This window comes from Telopea speciosissima, chromosome 2 (genome assembly GCF_018873765.1).
Source record: "Telopea speciosissima isolate NSW1024214 ecotype Mountain lineage chromosome 2, Tspe_v1, whole genome shotgun sequence".
NCBI classification, from domain to species: domain Eukaryota; kingdom Viridiplantae; phylum Streptophyta; class Magnoliopsida; order Proteales; family Proteaceae; genus Telopea; species Telopea speciosissima.
This window is the reverse complement of record NC_057917.1, coordinates 17890969-17910784: the sequence shown is the minus strand read 5'-3', so window position 1 is coordinate 17910784 and position 19816 is coordinate 17890969. Positions and strand designations below refer to the sequence as shown.

The 19816-nt window shown below is 38.2% G+C and overlaps 1 protein-coding gene across 1 annotated transcript; it reads left to right on the top strand.

The window, feature by feature from the left end:
- Positions 1 to 1098: 1098 nt before the first annotated feature.
- LOC122652673 lies at positions 1099 to 14820 on the top strand. Its single transcript, XM_043846479.1, has 6 exons — positions 1099 to 1681; positions 2476 to 2615; positions 5840 to 5935; positions 11052 to 11308; positions 13094 to 13314; positions 14295 to 14820. The coding sequence occupies exons 1-6, from the start codon at positions 1328 to 1330 to the stop codon at positions 14664 to 14666; spliced, it is 1440 nt and encodes a 479-aa protein (XP_043702414.1). The 5' UTR covers positions 1099 to 1327; the 3' UTR covers positions 14667 to 14820.
- The last annotated feature ends 4996 nt before the right edge of the window (positions 14821 to 19816 follow it).

The window sequence follows — 19816 nt, the reverse complement described above, 5'->3', positions numbered from 1 at the left end:
TTAGAGGTGAATGGTCACTTTAAGGCATCTCTTGGTCGTCAAATGTTTACTGCTTCATTCCTACTCCTGATCATACTAAAATTGAAACCTTTTGCTACTGAAGAATTTCTCTCATAGTTCTAACTTGTTTGTATCTTCCTCAACAGTTCTAAACACTAGTTACAGCTTCATCAAGGTATCCTTAATTACGTCAATGTATTTAGTTGGAACACTCTATATATACAAAGCCACAGAATGATCTCTTTGTGTTCACTTTCTTATTGTTCCTTTAAGCCAATGAAGGCAATATGAAGACCTTTCTTCTTTCGCTAAAAATTTTCATCAATTTTCTGAGTTAGTTAATAGCGTTAATAGATTCGGCTGTCCATTTTGTAGGCATAAATCAAACTGACTTCTTTTTTTTTTTTTTTTTTTTAAAATTTTATTTAAAATTCAAACTGATTTTCGGATAGAATTGTTTGACGTCTTATTCTGTTCTCTGTCATTTAGTATTCTGTATTTTCTGCTACTTCATTTTACTAAATTATAACGGGAGGATTTCATTTCTCCATTTAAACACATGGATGTATTTATTTTCCTGTTGCATGTTCTGATAATTGTATGAGTTATGTTGCTTCTTAACCTGAAAAAGAGGAAAATCCATCTAATAAATGTTTTACTGTCCAATTACACATTGATATTATAAGCTTAATCTTACATGGGGATTAACATTTCATAAGAAATGGCTACTTGGCAAACATAGCGATGCCCTACTAGCTTGTGCTTACTGTATTATATTTTTCTACTGTAAAACTGGTGCACATGCTTAGCTAACTGGACTGCCAACTAATGGATTGTATGTTGGGGATCTCCTGACATAAGGAGCCAAACAATGACCTCAACCATCATAAAATGTACTGTATCAAGATAGCTACTAACCTTAAAAAATGTGATCATCCATTGAACTTGTTTCTTGGTCAGGGGGTGGTTGACTTATTGGTTAGCAACTGATGAACATGTGCCACACATGTATTGTAGTGATTTATTGATTTTTGGGGGAATATAAATACTAGTTATCAATTCTCTGGATACATCTTGACATTATGAATGTCCTTTGCAGGTTGTTCATCTGAGCTATATTTAAGCTCATCTTCCTATGGTTCTACAACTCCGGTCCTTACATTTGCTCCAGGCACTCATTCAATTTGGAGTTTACATACCATTACATAAATAACCAAATATTGGCAATGGATTACCGACATTCACTCTTATGGTTAATGGCATTATCTAGCTTTTAAAGGCTTCTGTGATCCATTGGTTTATTTATAATGTTCATCGATTTGTTTTAATGGGAGATTCATTGCATTTTTCTCATCGGAGTAAGAACATGGAAGTACCAAGTTTTGCTATCAGTAAAAAGGCATCGGAAAGATGTTTAGCTTCTGCAGCCCCAAAGGTTTTCTTTCAGAAGAGATTCAAACATATAACTTCTCTGGATCATGTTAGACTGGGAAATGGCACTGCTGGGCATATAGCATTCTTTTTACTGAAAGTTACAGCTCTAGAGATTGTACGAAGGTTCTCTAAGGCAAAGTGTCCATTTTTATGGCATGGTCTTGGGGCACTCCAGCTTCTTTGCTATCCACCATTTAAGTGGATCCAGAGGTGGTCCCTCTTCAGGGGTCTTGTGAAAGGCATGCAGGTCGGTTCTTACATTTTCACATGCATTGTTAAAGCTAACATATCATATATTGTCATGTGTGTATGTGTTCCATTATTTCATAGCAATATGCATATCGTGTGACATCCATGCCTTGATTTAATGGATGTTATGATAACAAGTCTTTTTATACACATAAGGTGAACCACATCCTTAAACTAGAAAGGGGTCTCTAGCATTATCCTCCACAAAGTTGAGTTAGTCTGCCAGGGAATTTGTGGACATAACAAAGCATTCTATATTTAATTACTAGAAAGTGACCATTTTTTTGGTTCCTCCACATAATCTAAAAAAAAGCGTACCCAGTGCATGAGGCTCCTGCCACTGCGTGGTCTGGGGAGGGTCATAATGTATGCAGCCTTACCCCTGCTTCGCAGAGAGGCTGTTTCCAGAGACTTGAACCCGTGACCACTTGGTCACAATGGAGCAACCAAACCGTTGCTCCAAGTCCACCTCTTTCCTCCATATATTCCCTATCCTAGAATTAAAATTCATTTAACCTCTTAGGGGAAGGTGTATATTTGTGTGTGCTTGCGTGCATGTGCATGTATTGGTTAGGTCTATCTCATCACTGTGTCAGAGACATGGTCACCTTTATCCCTGATAAAGGTGTATTTTCTTTCTTTCCAAAGTTGATCTGCATAGGGATGACACTTTATTGTTCAAATTGCTTGATTTTATAAAATTTCTCAACAGGAATTGGATTCATCGTTCTTCAATTCTTTGCATGCTATGTTTGGTTGGACATGGATTCTAAGAACATTTTATTTTTCCAGGCATTGTCAAGACCATTTCTTTTGCTCTCAATTGCAACAGCTTTGTCTGAACGATTAGAGTATAGAGAAACATCAGATCATCTTGATAGTTCTCAAGAATGCACAGAACCAGATTCAGAACAGTCTACTATGGATACAGGGTATGATAAATGTAGCTTTTAAGCTTTGTAACTTGATATTATTCACGCTCGAGAATGTCGTTATAGAAGAAAGCCTTTTTTCAGCGACTGAAAATTTCCGTGATGATTGTATCTAATTTAGTTTCCTTCATTTGAATTTTTTTTGTTGATAGATATTTCAAATTTTAAGCTTCCTCATACCTATATTTGATGTGTATTTATCAAACCTACCTAATTATACAAAAAGGGATTTTTCATCATATCTATGTTACTTCAGGCGAGTGTTAGACAGAAATCTGGTCTGTAAGTTTTGCCTGAAATGTATTTTCTTTGGTTTTAAATAATGGCTGTCAACAAAATTTACACATTGCATTAAAATGGAGGATGGAGTGGGTTTTGGGGATGGGAGGATGTTCTTTCTCTTTCATTATTTTTCATGGCTTACAAGTATGAGCATAATTTTCTGTTTTTCCATGTTAATCCTGGCCTCTCGTGACCCTTGAGCTTATGGAATCTTATCTAGCTGTAGTTGAAGGCCTAATTTTGGTTTAGTCTTTACTTTTATGTAACTAATCCTGGAACATGTACTTTGCATGTGGGGATGCTAATAGTTTGGAAGCATAATGAGAAAATGTTTTGGGCATCATATTTGAGCAGTCTTAATGAAGAGGTAAATGAATGCATACAAATTCTCCAAGTTTTAGAAGATGCTGATATTTCTATTGGGGAAGGGATTATTAGAGCATGGGAATTGGGCAATAAAGGGGTAATCATGGGTAACTTGTTTACTTTTTTTCGACCTTGAATTTCTGGAGGTTTCACTTATTTTGAGAATCTTGACTTCATTGGTTCCGTCTAAGGTTTTGGCATTCAGATAGTGCATATGCTTGTGAAAGTTTTAACAGAGACAGTTTGAAGGGTAGGGGATTTTGGTTAGCTAACATTTGCATATTGTGGAAAGTGTTGGTGTATTATGCTTCATTTTAATCTTCATTCTCTTAGAACTACAGACAGATGGGAATATATTGTACTTATATTTGAGGCAAAATAGTTGGTGCCGAGGTTCTTAGCTTGACTTCCTATTCCCTTTGGGTTGGGAGGGAAGTTGCTTTCTTTTAAAATTTATTTGTCACCACCCTCTACATTTTTTTGGAGCCGGGTGGGGTGGCGGGTGGGGGAAGGGGGCTGTGTAGAGTGAACAGAGGAACACAAGAATCTTTCAAGCTGTGACTTGTAGTCTACTGAGAATTTGCACGGATTTGGCTTCTTTCTTGTTTCAGCTTTTAAGTCGAGAAGTCTAGGTCTAGTCCATTCAACATTTGGATTCCAGTGAGGAGAATTGGACTTGAATCACAGTAGAGGGCATACCCAGTGCACGAGGGCTCCCGCCACTGCTGGGTCTAGGGAGGGTTGTAATGTATGCAGCCTTACCCCTGCTATATTTGGTCATGACTCACACTCTGCTATATTTGTTTACTCATGCATACAATTAAATTTTGGGAAAAAGAACTGTTTGGGATTGTGGCCCACGCCAGCTCTCTCATGTGTCTATTTCTATCCTATCCCTATGAAAAGACACCTCTGCCCTTTGTTTTGTGGATGAGAGAGATAGACACAGGGAGCGTTGGTGAAGGCCGCTCCTGGACAGAGAACTACTTCCCTAAAAAATCTTAGGAGAAAAGTTTTCTAGTCTGCCAACCAGAGATGGGACATTGTGGTCTAGAGCCATCCACCATGGAGAAGGCATGAATAGTCCCCCTATTGGATGAAGTTACTGTAATGCCCCCTACTAGCATCCAAGAGTCATTATGACTCGTACTTCTTTAAGCTGCCAACCGGAAAACTTCTTCCCAATTTTTTATATAGATAAAAAGTAGGTGAAAATTTAGCACAATGGTCTTTTTGCTGGGTCCAAGTGGGAATCTCTGATATGGGGAACAGGAAGTGGACTTGAATTATGTTGTCTATTATACTTGTACCACTAATGGATACATTAAATTTTTTGTTTACTGATACAAAATAAGTGAAACTGTAGCTTAATAGAATCCTGGTTGTGGGCCATGTGGAGGGATGACTTGGCCAATCTGAACCATTGGATAGATAGGGTGCCCCCTCAATTTGTCAAATGTCAAATTGAATAGTCCAATTCAACCATATTGCCCATCTTGTATTGTACTTTTTCACCTGGCGTTTTTAGTCATTAAACTGCAACCATTTTCAAGCCTTTGATTTGCCACATGGAAAGCTTCTTTGACTTGAAATTTAACAGGTGAATGGAGTTGGGTGGGGCCTATCTAGGCACCAAATCTGTCTGCAAGGTGTGGTACCATGTGGTAGTTATAATTTGCCCCATAATGTTAGACCCAGCAGCAGATCGGCTGTTTCACCATCACCTTCTCAAAAAGAACAGAATTATTTTCATATTTAAGTGGATCCAGATACCACTATCATGGCTTTAAACAGAGTTGTATGGTGAAACAACATCCATGTGACTAACCCCTTTTAATTGGGATAAGGCTTGGTTGAGTTGAGTGTGCATATTTAAGTGTATCCAGATAGAGTTAATTGAATTTTGAATTGTTTTATTAAGTTCAAATACAATATTATGGTAATTAGCTTAATTGAAGGATAAGGGGATAAACTATTGTAACTTTCGAGTGCTTGGAGCAATATGCACTTAGAGAACTGGGTCACCATGAGTTTTTGCTTAATTACACCCTTTTCCTCCTTGCTTGGCAAATGGTATAAAGTGATCCCCTTCTAAACCCCCCCCCCGGGGGGGGGGGTGTTGGGGGAGGAGGCTTTAAGATTAGTTTTTGTATTTCTAAAGGGGGCAAAACTGGAATCCGTTTATTTATACATAAGCACAAAATGCTTAAAAGTTCTTTTTTTACTTTTTGCTGTTGTTATTTCCATTTGTACCTCTTGTGGAGACATGTATTGCTTCCTTGCGCTGGTTTTTCATGGTAATGGAAATATTTTCCTTTCTGATTAAGAACGTAAAGGAAAACTAAAGTAAATTGATTCCTTGAGTAGGCCCAAGTGATTTCTAAGTTGGTTCAAATTTCTAAGTGGAGTCAAATGAATGTGATTAATTATGAGTGTAGGGCATGGCATTTGTTTTGATGCTTTACTTGGGCACCATCCTGAATCCATTTATCTTTACAACGTAACTTGATATGCCCAGTGCACATCTTTGTTTGCTTCAAGAACTGCATATTAACTCATTTTCATGTATTTTGCAGGATTTGCAATCTAGCACCTGAAAGTCTACCATCTGAAAATTGGTTGATTCAGCTTCACAAAGAACTAGAACAGAAGGGAATTACTTTGCCAGTAAGGTGATGTAGAAATAAAGTTACAATTCTATATCATGGTATCATGAGTCAGGTTATTGTTCTCTCTAGGAAAAAACTGAATCGGGAATCTTATGATACTTGGGGGGAAGAAAGAAGAAGAAAAAAGAGTCTTAATTCCCCTTCTTTGTACTTCGTATTGCTTTCTTGGTAACAATAATTTCAATTATCTGCAAAAGGAAAAAGAGAGAAATGGGAGTCCAAAATAATTGTTTGATCGAAGTAAAACGAAAACCATAGTGTGATTCTGGTCGATGTAAAGTAAAAGGGAAACCTCATGGTCTTATTACTTGGTTTGGAAAATTTCTAGGGTTTGACAAGTGAAGCAGAATAATGTAAGACTTGAATACTAGTCCCCAAAACCCACAAAAATTTGAAATAAGAACAAACTCAGAATTAGAAAGTTAGGGTTTCTAGCCAAACCAGCCAAGTGATGGTCACCCAACTTGGATCTAGTGTAGATGATGTTAAGGGGATGCTTGACTCCAAATTTGGTTCAGTTCTGATGGCCTGATGTGGAGATATCAGTGAAACAGAAAAATAAAAGGTTATGGAAAACCTCCAAATAGTGCTGGATTTGAGCTCCTGTGCAGATCAAGTGAAGAAGTAGTGGAGAAAACCCTCTGCTGAAAGTCTCAGCCAACTGTACTGGTTGATTTGTGAGATATGAGAGATTTCCCAAATTAGAAGGTTATGGCCTACAGGCCTAACCAGCCGGCAGAACCCTCTCAAACTGGGGTCGAATGGAGGAGGTGGTATGGAGGTTGTGTGCTCCAAAAATCAACCAAAACTGATGGTTACTTGTTGAGATATGATCTCCACAAGTCACAGCACCAAATCTGCAATTGCAGGGGCAGCAGTGAAGTGATTCGATCCTCTTTACTGAAGAACAGCAGCAGCAGCACTCGGATGGTATTCTCAATGGTTGGAGCAGTCTCAATGTCACAGCAGCACTCAGGAATTGATGTTGGAACAGAGAAGATGGAGAAGATAGAAATCAGAAGGTTGGGATAGATGGATTTGGCTCTCCCAACCAGGCTCCTTCAGCCCTTCAAGTCACACATGCTTGAGAAACAATCATACTTGCAGCAAGCAGATTTTCATTCAATCTATGTAAATCGTGGGGAGCGGCCTAAACAGCCTTACAATAAATAGAGGGCAGAACTTGCACCTCATGTAAAAAGAAAAATAGAAACTTGACATAACAACTTCAACATAAAAATTAGAAAGTACTCTAATTAACTTGACTGAACTAAATTAGAAACCTAATAGGATCTTCACTCCTAAGTGGTCCCTACCATAAGTGAATATCGGCCCACACTTGAAGTCTCAAAACTTTGTCAATAACTTGACAATTATACCCCCACAATTCTGGGTTTGAGAGACCCAGCAACTCCCAGCTCTATTGGGCTGGCCCAACTTGAAGTTGGTTGGCCCTATGGCCCATTGGGTTGGTCCACCAGTTGGTGCAGTGAACCAGCCCTTTTCCCATGAATACCTTTGGAATATTTCCTGCCAAACAGCTTGACTTCTGCATCACAGAACTTCTTATTCTCTATTCTTTGTTGATTCTATGTATGTACAAGGAAAATGATACCCTCAGTGAGTATAAGTGAAGACTAATAACTACTATGTTCTTAATAAGACCAACATCTCATGTATAAAGTAACAACAGTCATCCACACATGCTTTCCATGACACTATGAAGTGAGCACTACTAACTGTTTTATAAGGATGTCTGCAAGTTCTCCAATCCTTACATATGATATTAAAAATTAATCCTGATCTCAAATTTTATTCAATGAAGTTCTTTGTCACTTTCTGTCTACTTGGTTTTATAATGTCCCACAACAGAAATTTTCATATTACAAACAGCTAGGCCTCTTAGTCGTAGGATTCTCAACTCCATTAGGAGAATCCTCAATCATAGTATTTCTCAAACCCCAACTGTCGTGGATATGAACTTTTCTTCTGCGTTATACTTTGCAACTACAAGTTGCTTCTTAGCCTGAAGTGGATCTAAAGTTGGATACTGACTAGCATAGTTAGCATTAGAATATACTTCTCCCTCCAAATGTGCACTTTCGTGAACTATAGACCTTTGCTTGGAGAAAGTTTGAAAAATTAATATCAGGTCAATGTATAGGTTTCACAAACCATATAGTTGTGCAAGTAATGGACCTATTGTTAATGACTAACAAACATTAATGAAAATCCATGCATTGCAGGTGCATTGATTTCACAATTCTACTTTCATAATTCCACCCAAGATTTTCTCCTAGCTTTAATTGCCTCCATTGAATAGATTTCCAAGGACTTGATAATGTTTCAATGCTTGTTGAGAGGAATATAGGGTTCAAATCCCTTCTTAATAGACTTATGCTTGGATATTCTCTCTAGGGAGAGATATCTCTGAGCCTGTCCATCTCTCAAAGGTCAGAGATATATTAGACCTAGATAACCCTGCATCAACCCATTGGGCTTGAAATAGTTTGTCTTTGAAACAAAGGTGATATCCAGAACTGCAATAACTATAGAGGCATTAAACTAATGAGTCATACTGTGAAACTATGGGAGAAAATCATTGAAGCCCACCTAAGAAGAGAAACTGATATATCAGGGAACCAATTTGGTTTTATGCCAGGGAGATCCACAACTGAATCTATTTACCTCCTAAGGAGGCTTATGAAAATTCTTAGAGCTTACAAAAGGAATCTCTATATGGTCTTCATCGACCTAGAAAAGGCTTATGATAGAGTTCCTAGAGAGCTCATTTGGCAGAGAAGGAACTCAAGTAACTATGTGGATATAATTAAGGACATGTATGAGGGTGTGGTGACAAGTGTCAAAAATGCAGAGGGCCAAAGTAGTGAATTCCCAATTACAATTGGGTTACACCAAGGATCAGCTCTAAGCCCTTATTTGTTTGCACTCATCATGGATGATTTAACCAGGTACATCCAAGATGAGGTCCCTTGGTGTATGCTTTTCGCTGATGATATTGTTTTGATAGACGAGACAGTGGAAGGGATTAATGCGAAGCTGGAATTATGGAGATCTTGCTTGGAATCAAGAGGTTTTAAGTTAAGCAGAACAAAGACAGAATATATGATGTGTAACTTTAGTCAAACCAAGAGAGGTGATGAAGTGGTGAAACTTGAGGAGCGAGAGCTATCACATAGTGAATGCTTTAGATACCTGGGGTCAACCTTTAACAAAGAGGGTGATGTTTTCCACAAAATTAAAGTAGGATGAATGAAATGGAAAAGTGCATCAGGAGTTTTATGTGACAAACACATGCCTATTAAGCTTAAGTGGAAATTCTACAGGACAGTAATAAGACCAACGATGATTTATGGGGCGGAATGTTGGGCCGTTAAGAAGAGTAATATAGATAAGATGAGCATAGCGGAGATGAGGATGTTGCAAAGGATGTGAGGCAAGACCAGGAGAGATAGAGTAAGGAATGATTGTATTAGAACCGAATTGGGAGTTGCACCAATCCAGGACAAGCTCCATGAGAGCCGTTTGAGGTGGTATGGTCATGTCCAACGGAGACCCATGGATGCACCAGTAAGGAAGAGTGACCAAATTCAGGTTGAAGGAGCTAAAAGAGGTAGGGGCAGGCTTAAAATGACTATTGGAGAAGTGGTAAGAAAGGATATGCATGTGGTAGGGCTCGATCCTAGTATGACCGCGAATAGAGTTGTTTGAAGGACAAGAACCCGTACAGCCGACCCCTTGTAGGGGTATGTTCCTGGGATGCTGTTTTGACTACTGTTTAGACTTTTTCCTTTAGTAATTTTATTCTACTCTTTTTTACTTTTTTTACCTTTTTACTCCCTTCTACTTCTATTATTTCTATTACTGTCATGACCTCTTCGGATCCATGTAGCCGACCCCATTTAGTTGGGATAAGGTTATGGTTGTTGTTGTTGAAACAATGCTTTCTGAATCTGAGTCAACTTCATGAGGAGGTATATCTGCTTTACCATGCGAGATAACCAAAGATAGTTATCCTTGCTTAACCTTGATCTTCTCGCTATCATATATAATACCAGCATTGTATGTTTGCGTCATCTAGAAAGGTGAATCATATATTGTCCATTTGCACACAGCGGAATGATTGACATAATTTGAGCCTAAGTGTAGTAGTAATGACCTTTCCGCTTCCCAAATCATCTCATTGACATATCTTTAATGAACTCATTGCTGAGTAATCTTTATCAAGTAAACCAAAGTAGTAGAAGTGAGGTTGGCTCTTGTCTTTGTACACTCTATAAAATCAATAGTTATCAAAAATAAAAAAGGGGAGGGGGGAGGCAGAACAGAGATGCAGCCTTTTCTTCATACTCACTATTATCAGCAGAATAATAATGTCAATAGTTTTCACAAGAAAAAAAAAAAAAGGGGAGGGGGGAGGTAGAACTGAGATGCAGCCTTTTGTTCATATTCATTATCATCATCATCTTATTAATCTATTGTTTTCATTTTTGGTCTTTTATAAATCATTTTTTAACAAGAGTACCCACTGGACTGTCCATTTTCCAGGTTAGGATTGGCTAATGCTAACCTGATTTAAACTTGTATTGTACTTTGGTTGAGTGCTTGGTGACTTGAACTAAACCATTGCCTCTACTGAGAAATTTATGTGCGAAAGAGGTTTACAGGATTGGGAAGGAGAGGTAGTGATGGAAGTTCAGTGGTGGAGTCCCATACACTGGATATTTGTTGTGGCCAAACCACATTGGTTAGAAGTGTTCCTGTATGCAGGTAATGCAGGTTGGCTTCTCCTTCCACCGGTTCCAAACCTCTAGCATTAAAAATTTTCAGCATTTAAAGTCGGGTGCTTTTAAATCCAAATTGATTTCCAATACAAATCTCTGTCCTGACCAACATAACTTTGCCCACTTTGATTGGTTATCACATATTTTGTTCAGGTTCTTTTTCATTCTGACAAAATATTGTATCTTTTGTTTAGATATAATATTGATTATCAACCCTCCTGCCTGTTTTTTCTTTTTCCTAATTGATGTGGTACAACTTGCAAGCTTCTAGGATCAGCTATTTGCAATACTGTCTGACATATTTCCAAATTCAGGATTAATGAAGATGAACTCCAGAGATTTTATGCTGCTGCAAGTGGTGACTTTTCATCCTTCCTTTCATCAATCAAGAAGACTATTCGTTGGAGGGAAACTTATCATATACTTTCAGAACAAGATCTTGAGATGTGGTCGCGTTTGGTTTTCTGGCATGGATGTGATGTGAAGCTTCGACCTTGCCTTGTTATCCGCCTAGGACTTGCCTGTTCAACCTTAGCTTCTCATGATAGACCTCGCTTTTCTCAAGCAGTTGGTGTGCACTTGTTCCCTGGTCAAATTTACTCTGATTGTTTAGTAACATATTACTTATTTTCTGAAGGTCTTGGATTTCAATTAGCATTTAGGATCCACAGCTATTCTTTCAGAATTATCATGTTTAACATTGATGTTGAAAATGCTTGCTATTGGATGGAGCACTTAATTTATGTAGCTCATAGAGATTTTACTGGAACAACAGGTTTGACTCCAGTATGAGATTGTTTGGAGCTTGCTGATTCAGTTCAGTGTCAGTACCAGTTTATTTGTATACCATAAATTGAGCTAAGCCTTATCTCAAAATTGTATAAGACCGGAATATTTTTCTTAGTTATTATTGGATAGATTATAACAGTTTTTTAATTATTACTGAGTAAATTTCATTAAAAGATTATTTTGAACTCACTGATTCAGCTCGGAATCTTGGACTTTTCTGACGTTACTTCGCTGCATGTTAGATGATTAAAAGTATGCTGAGAACCATCTTAAGTCTTTACTCAGGAAGTTCAAAAAGACGAGGTCAATTTGCCGCCACTTAAACTAGATCTGTGCCCATTTATCAGTTCTTCCTGTAGTGGAGAGATGTGATTTTAAGTATTTTGTTCCACATTGATGCCCTTCTTTTTGTAGAAATTTATTATTTGTCTTGATTGCTGGGGATTTTTTTTTAAGACTGCAAGGCGTAGTAGATCTGTCATTGTTGATATTATCTTGTGAGGTTTACATATGTGATTTGATTATGTGAGGGATGTCTTCTATATTTTGTTTTGCTAAACCTTGATATGGTCTATTGCCTGTGGAAAATGGAAGATAATTAGCAGGAGTCTGATTGCTACCAGAGGACAATGGTTCCCCCCCCCCCTCCCTCCCTATATTATTGTTGTTAAGCTGTAGCTACTCCGACTGTCTAAGTTTGGTTAGAGTTTGTTGTTCTCTTGACTTCCATCTGTAGATGGTTTCAATAATCATATTTTCTCATTAAAGTACACCTGCTAAAAGAGTAGCTAATGGTGATAAGGTTTTTCAAAGTGAATTATTCAGATGGGTTGAAGTACTCTTTCACTTCAGAATTCTTAGTTAACTGGAATAAGAACTAAAAGAAAAGTTGGATTCTCCAGCACTGCTAACAAATCTGTATTGGTATTTTTGCTTGGTAGTTATATCCTAGTACGCCCCTGACCTTCTAAGAGATCTCAAGTCAAATGTAGTGCTTGGATCCTGTTCTGGTTTTTATTTTCAAATTTTTGTACCATGTCACCACTTTCTTGTAAAGGAAGTTGATCTGTTCTTTGAGTCTCATTCATACTGCTTCCATTTTAAAATGGCTATGTTCTCTGGTTCCTTTTCATAAAATCCTCTATACCATTTTGGTGACGAAGATGCCATAATAAATTGCTTTCAGCATCAGATGTAGCCAACAAGACAGCCTTTTGACGTCTTAATTGCATAAAATGTAGTTGTCAACACTTTGATCGTCACATCTTGGTTTGATTATTATGACCTTTTTGAAATTGTAAAGCAACGGAATGAGCTCTGCCATACATCTAAATGTGAAAATTTAAAATAAATTTGTTTCAATTTGATGATTATCTAGATGTAGTAATTCCCAAAATGCATGTAGCCAGTGAATTCATCGCTCATTTTTTCCTTTCTGGTTTCTCAAGTAAAATCCTTAATGAAAATTGTTTTTGCTGATATTTTCTCTTTTCTGTTCTCTTAGTTTCTTAAACTTTACACTGAAGCATTTATTAACTATTTAAGGAACATTTTGATGCTCTTGCAGTATCTCAATTAGAGCATGGGGTCCTGCATTTAGTCAGTGAGGAAGATCCTCAAATTACAGTTCTGATGGATTGTGAAGGTCTATCTCCACTAAAATTTCCCATGCAAATGATGAGATCTTGTTCTGCACTTCTGCAAGATAATTACCCGAACCGTCTTGGCTGCTTGTTTGTTATACGGCTTCCTCCAGTTGTCAGAGTGATTGCGCAAACTTTCATTCAAGTAAGGTCATTAATTTGTTAGGATTTGAATGTATAAATACAAATTGTTATTGCTGTTGCATATTCTAGTTTTGACCTCCTGGAGATTATTATGTTTTTTAGAAATCTATTTGGGTTCAGATCATATAGGCTTGAAAATATTTATAGAATGGGAGCAGATCCACCATTTGAGAGTTGCATTTAGGAGGCCGAAGTTTACACACCTAAACTGACCTGATTAAGTGATCTTAATTCTAATGGGAATTTTTATAGGGAGTTGGTAAAAAAGTAGAATGGATATAGATAGTGATGTACAGACTTCAGACCCTTTTAAACTACTTACAGAGGTTGGTTTTTGAAGAATTTAAAATCTTGAGGTCATGCTATAAGGCAATTGAGGAAGACTTTCAGAGTCCTATTGGTTTTTGAAGAATTTAAAATCTTGAGGTCATGCTATGAGGCAATTGAGGAAGACTTTCACAGTCCTATTGGATCTTGATTCTCATACCTTTGGCCAATGACATGGGTCGCATAGGCCAGGTCCACAACCAAGGATATAGACCCTACTGAAAGTCCTACTTTGGAATCTTTTGTACTTTGTATTGATACAATAAATCGTCTCCATTTCATGAGCAGACATGTTATGCAGTCAATGTGAAATATACTGATCCGATGATCTCTACATGGATATGTATCGTCAGTGATGCATATTGTATTTTTTCTGTTCCAATTGCTAAAGATTCCAAAACAATGGTTATAATAATAATGGCCTTGTCTGTATATCCTGGGTCTATTCTATCACAACCATTACAACATAGCTTCAATTGTCGGTTATTGCAGCTGTTTTAACCACCAAATGTAGTTGATTTTATCTTTTGAATGATTAAATTAGTTTCTAACATTGTGGTATATATCCACATGCTCTTTTTCTCTATGAAATGGTTACTTTTAAAATCTTGATTCCCACATCTTGACAAATGTTGAATCTGTGGCTTTTACTAGATTCTGAAACCTGTGACTCGGCAAAAGTTGAGGATTGAAGGGGATATGTACCAAAAGGTTCTCTTTGAGTATCTTAAAACTGTTCCATCATTTCTTGGTGGCAAATGCACATGTGCTAAATGTTCAACAGATGGGATCTATGATACTTGGTCTCCTGCTGATGAAGAGACTGACAACAGGGAATCATATGGGAATTCTTCACGTGGAGAGAACCCATTTTTGGTTGACGATCTTTGTGAGACTGAACTTCAATTTGATGGTTCCTGCCAGAAGGTTCTAAGGACTGCTATTATTAGCACGCTTATGTTGTTCATTTTCATTGCTTTGATTGGAGGGATGTACGATCCAGAAAGTCGTATTTTGTCTTTTTGAGATCATGGTAACACCTATACACTTATTTTCATTTGTTTATTTCCGTAACTATTCCAAATCATTTATATTTTCCATACCAGAATAATCTGTATTACTATTGTAACGTCTGTGTACATTGCGTTCACCTTATAAGAAGTACCAGATGTCCCTGTTCTATTCTTTGCTTGAATTAACTTGTGTGCCGTCAGATTGTTCCATAGGTTACGCTCCAATTCTGGTGGATGGACATCATTGCTGCAGGTCCATGCGAGTGCATATTCCATGAATACAAATAAAATGATGTCATTAGTATCTTAGGAGTTGGATTCTAGTAATGTATGTCTAAACTAGCCGTCCTTCATTAGGCATCTATATATTTCTTGGAATTGCGAATGCTCTTGTCCAGAGGCTCCTGGCCATTGATGAAGGAACCATTGACTGGTTAATGCTGAGTTTGAGCTATCAGATTTGTGTTTTGTATGCTTCTAGCGTTCATATAATTATTGAGCAGGGCATGCAGTCAGTAATCAAGACTATTGAATGAGCCAAGGTGTGTACAAGAGTGCTCCAGCTGCCAGTCTTTTTACTTTTCATGCCCCCTCCCCCCCCTTCCCCTTCTTTTGTCCTGGAACATTGGGTTTCAAGTTTTTTACTTGGAGCAGTAATTGAAGTAAGATGCAGCAGCAGGTAACAACATTAGCAATATATGGTTCGGAGAGTAGCCTGGGGCACAACTCCGACAGATACAGTATAGATGCAGTCGAACCAAAGCAGTAGACACCAGCCAGTTGGACAGAGCTTCCCCTTAAGAAAGTTTTTGAACCAGGTGGTCTTAACCCTGTTACAGTATGGATGCATACAAACCAAAGAATATGCTCGATTGGCTTTGGCTTGATTGTAATGGGATAGAAGATTTTTGTGGCCCAAAAGGGCATCATAGCCAATAGAAGATGGATAATTGGTGTTAAGAATTCATTCCCCCACGCTGGAAAGGGTCAGTAACTTACGAACACAGATTCTGATTTGAAAAGCTCTTCTCATTTTGATTCGTCAAAATGATGCTGATGGAAGGATGTTCCTGATTTCAATTATTTATTCTTCTGTTTTTTGGTTTTTGGGGGAAATGCAAAATTAAGAGGGAATGGAAGGGAAGTGAAATTTTCAAACCTAAAAGAGAAACTCTTGTAATGATTAATTTCAAATCACTCCATATTTGCTTAGTGAATTTTGTCTTATTTCGCATTCAAAATAATTGGATTTGAAGAGATATATTTCAAGTAGTTTATACAATCACCAACCACGGTCATTATGTATTTGTATTATAGTTAGCAAACTGAGCAGGTAGTGGTGCCCCTTGTCAAGGCTTTTTGGACCAGCTCATGTGTGTCAAAGGATGCTCGATAAGAACACAAATGAAACGCCTACTTTTGTTGTATGGAGGAGTGATGTGGTAATTTCGATAGTTGGATATCTAGAAAATGGTCTGGACCTTAGATATACAACATCTCAAATTTTCTACCTAAATTTTCAATCACTATACCCCTCCATGCATGTCCATGTATCCTTATATTGCAGTCGTTGGTATATTGACACACTTTTTTTTGCCACTTGGCCAATTCTAAGTATGCTGAAACCCTGCAAATGAGCCGAGGGCCTAGATCAGTGCAGCCTCATATCTGACCTACCACATGGTAGAACCAACATGAGCCTGCTTAGAAATATTACTTTGGCTCCGTCTGATTGCAAGTAAAGAGAAAAGAAGGGGAGTGAAATCAATTTTGAAAACAAGGAAAGTTTCTTAATCATGATTGTGTTACCTACCTATAATTCTTACTACATTTGGTAAGGGGAACATTCTCTCCATGGGAGAGTAGGGGCCATGTGCGCATAGCAGCCAATGAGAGTGTGTGCACTAGCACCGGGGGGGGGGGGGAATTCCACCATTCATGGAGGTAGGCCGGTCATTTCAGCCCATAGTTGTCAAGGCGTCGCCTAGGTGCCTTGGGTCGACTTGGGCACCTTGGTTGCCTAGGTGTAGGGATGTAAATGGATAACCGAAATCCGAATCCGCATCTGTTTAGGGACATTTGTATTTGTTTAGAGGTATTCAGAAAATAATCTGAATACTCCGATTAAAATCCGTCCGAAAAATAATCCGAATACTTAATAATAAAAAATTAAGTAAATAACGATTTTGAGAGTAAATTGTATCCGTTAGGGGGAGGAAGGTCCGGATTACACAAGGCAGAGATGTAAAACGGATGGTCAAAAATCCGAATCCGATCCGCATCCAAATCCATTTAGAGGTATCCATATTCAGCCAGGGAATATCCGGCTCCGATCACATCCGATCCGAATCTGATCCATTTACATCCCTACCTAGGTGGGCACCTTAGTCGCCTTGTTGGTGTCGTCTTACCGTCGTGACAACTATGTTTCCGCCCCCCAATGTGTCTGGGCATGGCCCCTGCTATTAGGACACTTGGGTAGAACTTATCCTCAAAAGCTAATCGTTAAGGAGAAGGTGCCCAAGTATCTATAAGTCTCCACATCGAGCTATTCAGTTCCAATGTGGGATTATTGCTCTCGCATGGAACCCCAACAATTTCCCCCTCCATATGTGGGAACTAAGATCTTCCCTGAGGGATTTTCTCCATCCTCAGAGGCACAATGGAGTTGCCATGCCCCAGCTCTGATACCACTTGTTAGGAGACTTGGGCAGAACTCAGCCTCAAAAACTAACCGTTAAGGAAAGGGTGCCCAAGTACCTATAAGTCTTCACATTGGGCTATTCACTTCCTATGTAGGATTATTGCTCTAGCGTGGAACCCCAACACCTGCGTCCCATGCAAGAAACTTTTCTCCATTTGGTAATAATATTTTCAAATGTAATCTTTATTTTATTTTTTTTCAAATCAAAGGGATTTGGTTGCAAAGCAAGAAAAATTTAAGTGATTGGGTTCCTTGTCTGGTTGCGTAGCATATGCTAGCACCTCCTTGTGTCTTACAATAGGGGGCAAATATATCATTTCATAGGAGGGAGGAGAAAGTAGACACAGGGAGGTGCTAGCGTACGCTATACAATCTGGAAGCATTCTTTCTCCCAAAATTTAGTATTTGGAGTTAGCTAAACAATCATATGAGATAATGATTATAAAATTTTCACTTTAGTATTGCATTGATTTTACTTTCCTTCCCTTTATTTCCCTTGCAACAAGACGGAGCCTTCAAGTTTGTTGGACTACCAAGAAGACATTTTTATAAGATTTAATGTTCAAACTTAGGCCAATGGATCTACTCTTCTATTTGATGCAACCCCTGATCGGGAGAGAGGATGAAGGTAATCTGGGTTCAACACATATCAGTGAAGAAATATAGGTTTTTGGGGCTCTCCAAATAAACCGAAAAGGTCCGATTGATCTCAGAAGGGAGTTACCTCTATGAGTAAAACCAAAGGGATTATCCATAGTTCTCCCAAGAGGGAAAGCGACTGAGATTGGAGGAGAATCACGATGATGAGGCTAAGGTGGAGTAGCATATGGTGGAGCAGCTCCCAGCACCCTTTCATTACTTCAGATAGGTGAACGAACACTGGCGTGAAATCTGATCGACCATGATAGATAACTTCCCAAAACAGAAAAGAGGATGAAATAGTTATCGTTAGTCACCCAAAGCAAGCAGTAGCAGTGATCAACGACAAGGACAAAGACAATAGCACAGAAGAAGGAAGGAGATGGAAAGAAATAAGGTTCAAAAGTGGTAAAGCTGCTAGGTTAAGAGAGGAGTGAAAAAGTGAAAACATATCGGTTAGGGTTAGTAAAGGAAAAGCTAAAGAAAGAAGAGTGGAGATTATAGTGGTCTTACCTGTGTTAATTATCTCGAATGGAGCAAAAAGGAAAAAAGAGAAATAAAGATGGGTAGAGAAACGTAGAGGTTGGATGATGATGTTACTAAAGGATTAAAATAGGGTGGATAAAGTGGAGAGGTGCGACCGGAGTTTTCTATGATTGACGCATCCCTTCAAAGCTTAAAGAAAAATTTGATAGGACTGTCATTAAACCAACTATGATGTACGGGGCTGAATGTTGGGCTGTGAAGAAGTATCATATAAATAAGCTTGGTGTTACAAAGATGAGGATGTTGAGATTGATGTGTGGGAAAACTAGAAAGGATGAAGTAAAGAATGATCTTGTTAGAGTTGGGTTGGGAGTTGCTCAAATACATGATAAACTTAGAGAGAGAAAGTTGTTTGAGGTGGTTTAATCATGTTCAATGGAGGCCTCCGAATTCTCCAGTCCGAAAGAGTGACCTGATCCTAATTGATGGAACCAAAAGAGCCAAGGGTAGGTCTAAGATAACCATAGAAGAATTGGTGAGGAAAGACATGCTTTGCTTAGGCCTTGTTCCTAGTATAACCTCAAATAGAGCTGATTGGAGATCAAAGATACATGCGGTCGACCCCTTTTAGTTGGACTTTGATGATGTGATAATACCCTCTGTTTTACACTTCATTTTGAGACCTCGAGCAAAATGTTGGGTTGTTAAGAAGTGGATCGTAGTTATGGTAGATGCCCTAGAGTTTGTGTCGATGTTTTATGCCCCACCCCTTTGATTTCTTTATTATTTTGCTTCTTTCTCTTCGAGGATCCATGTAGCCAACCCCATTATGTTGTTGTAGAGAAACATAGTGGTAGAGGGATACCTCTACCACTATGCGGTGGGGTAGAAGAAAGATAAAGGAGAAGATACGAAGCAAATGCTTGATACTAGAAAGACAGAGTGGTCTCGTTAGACATGAAAGTAGAAGAAAGGCAGAGAAGATTCCATCTCTGGATGCTCTCAACTAGTAGTAATGTTTATAATTTGAAGTACTATATGACACATTTTGATAATGACATAGTGATATGTAATTTTCAACTTAATTTTGAAAACCCTTATACACTCCTATCTTAAAAACCTTTTCAGAATAAGACAAGGGGCAATTAAAAGAATGTGTCAAGTTATAACTACAGCTATAATGGTGTCATTCAAACATACCCTTTAATTTATTAGAATTTGTTGTTCGCCAACTTTCTATGCACAACATAGTTGAAAAACCGGGTTTTGACGGGGGCGAGTCGCCCGAGTCGAGTCAAAATTTTGAAAAACCTGGTCAATAGTCATGTAGACTA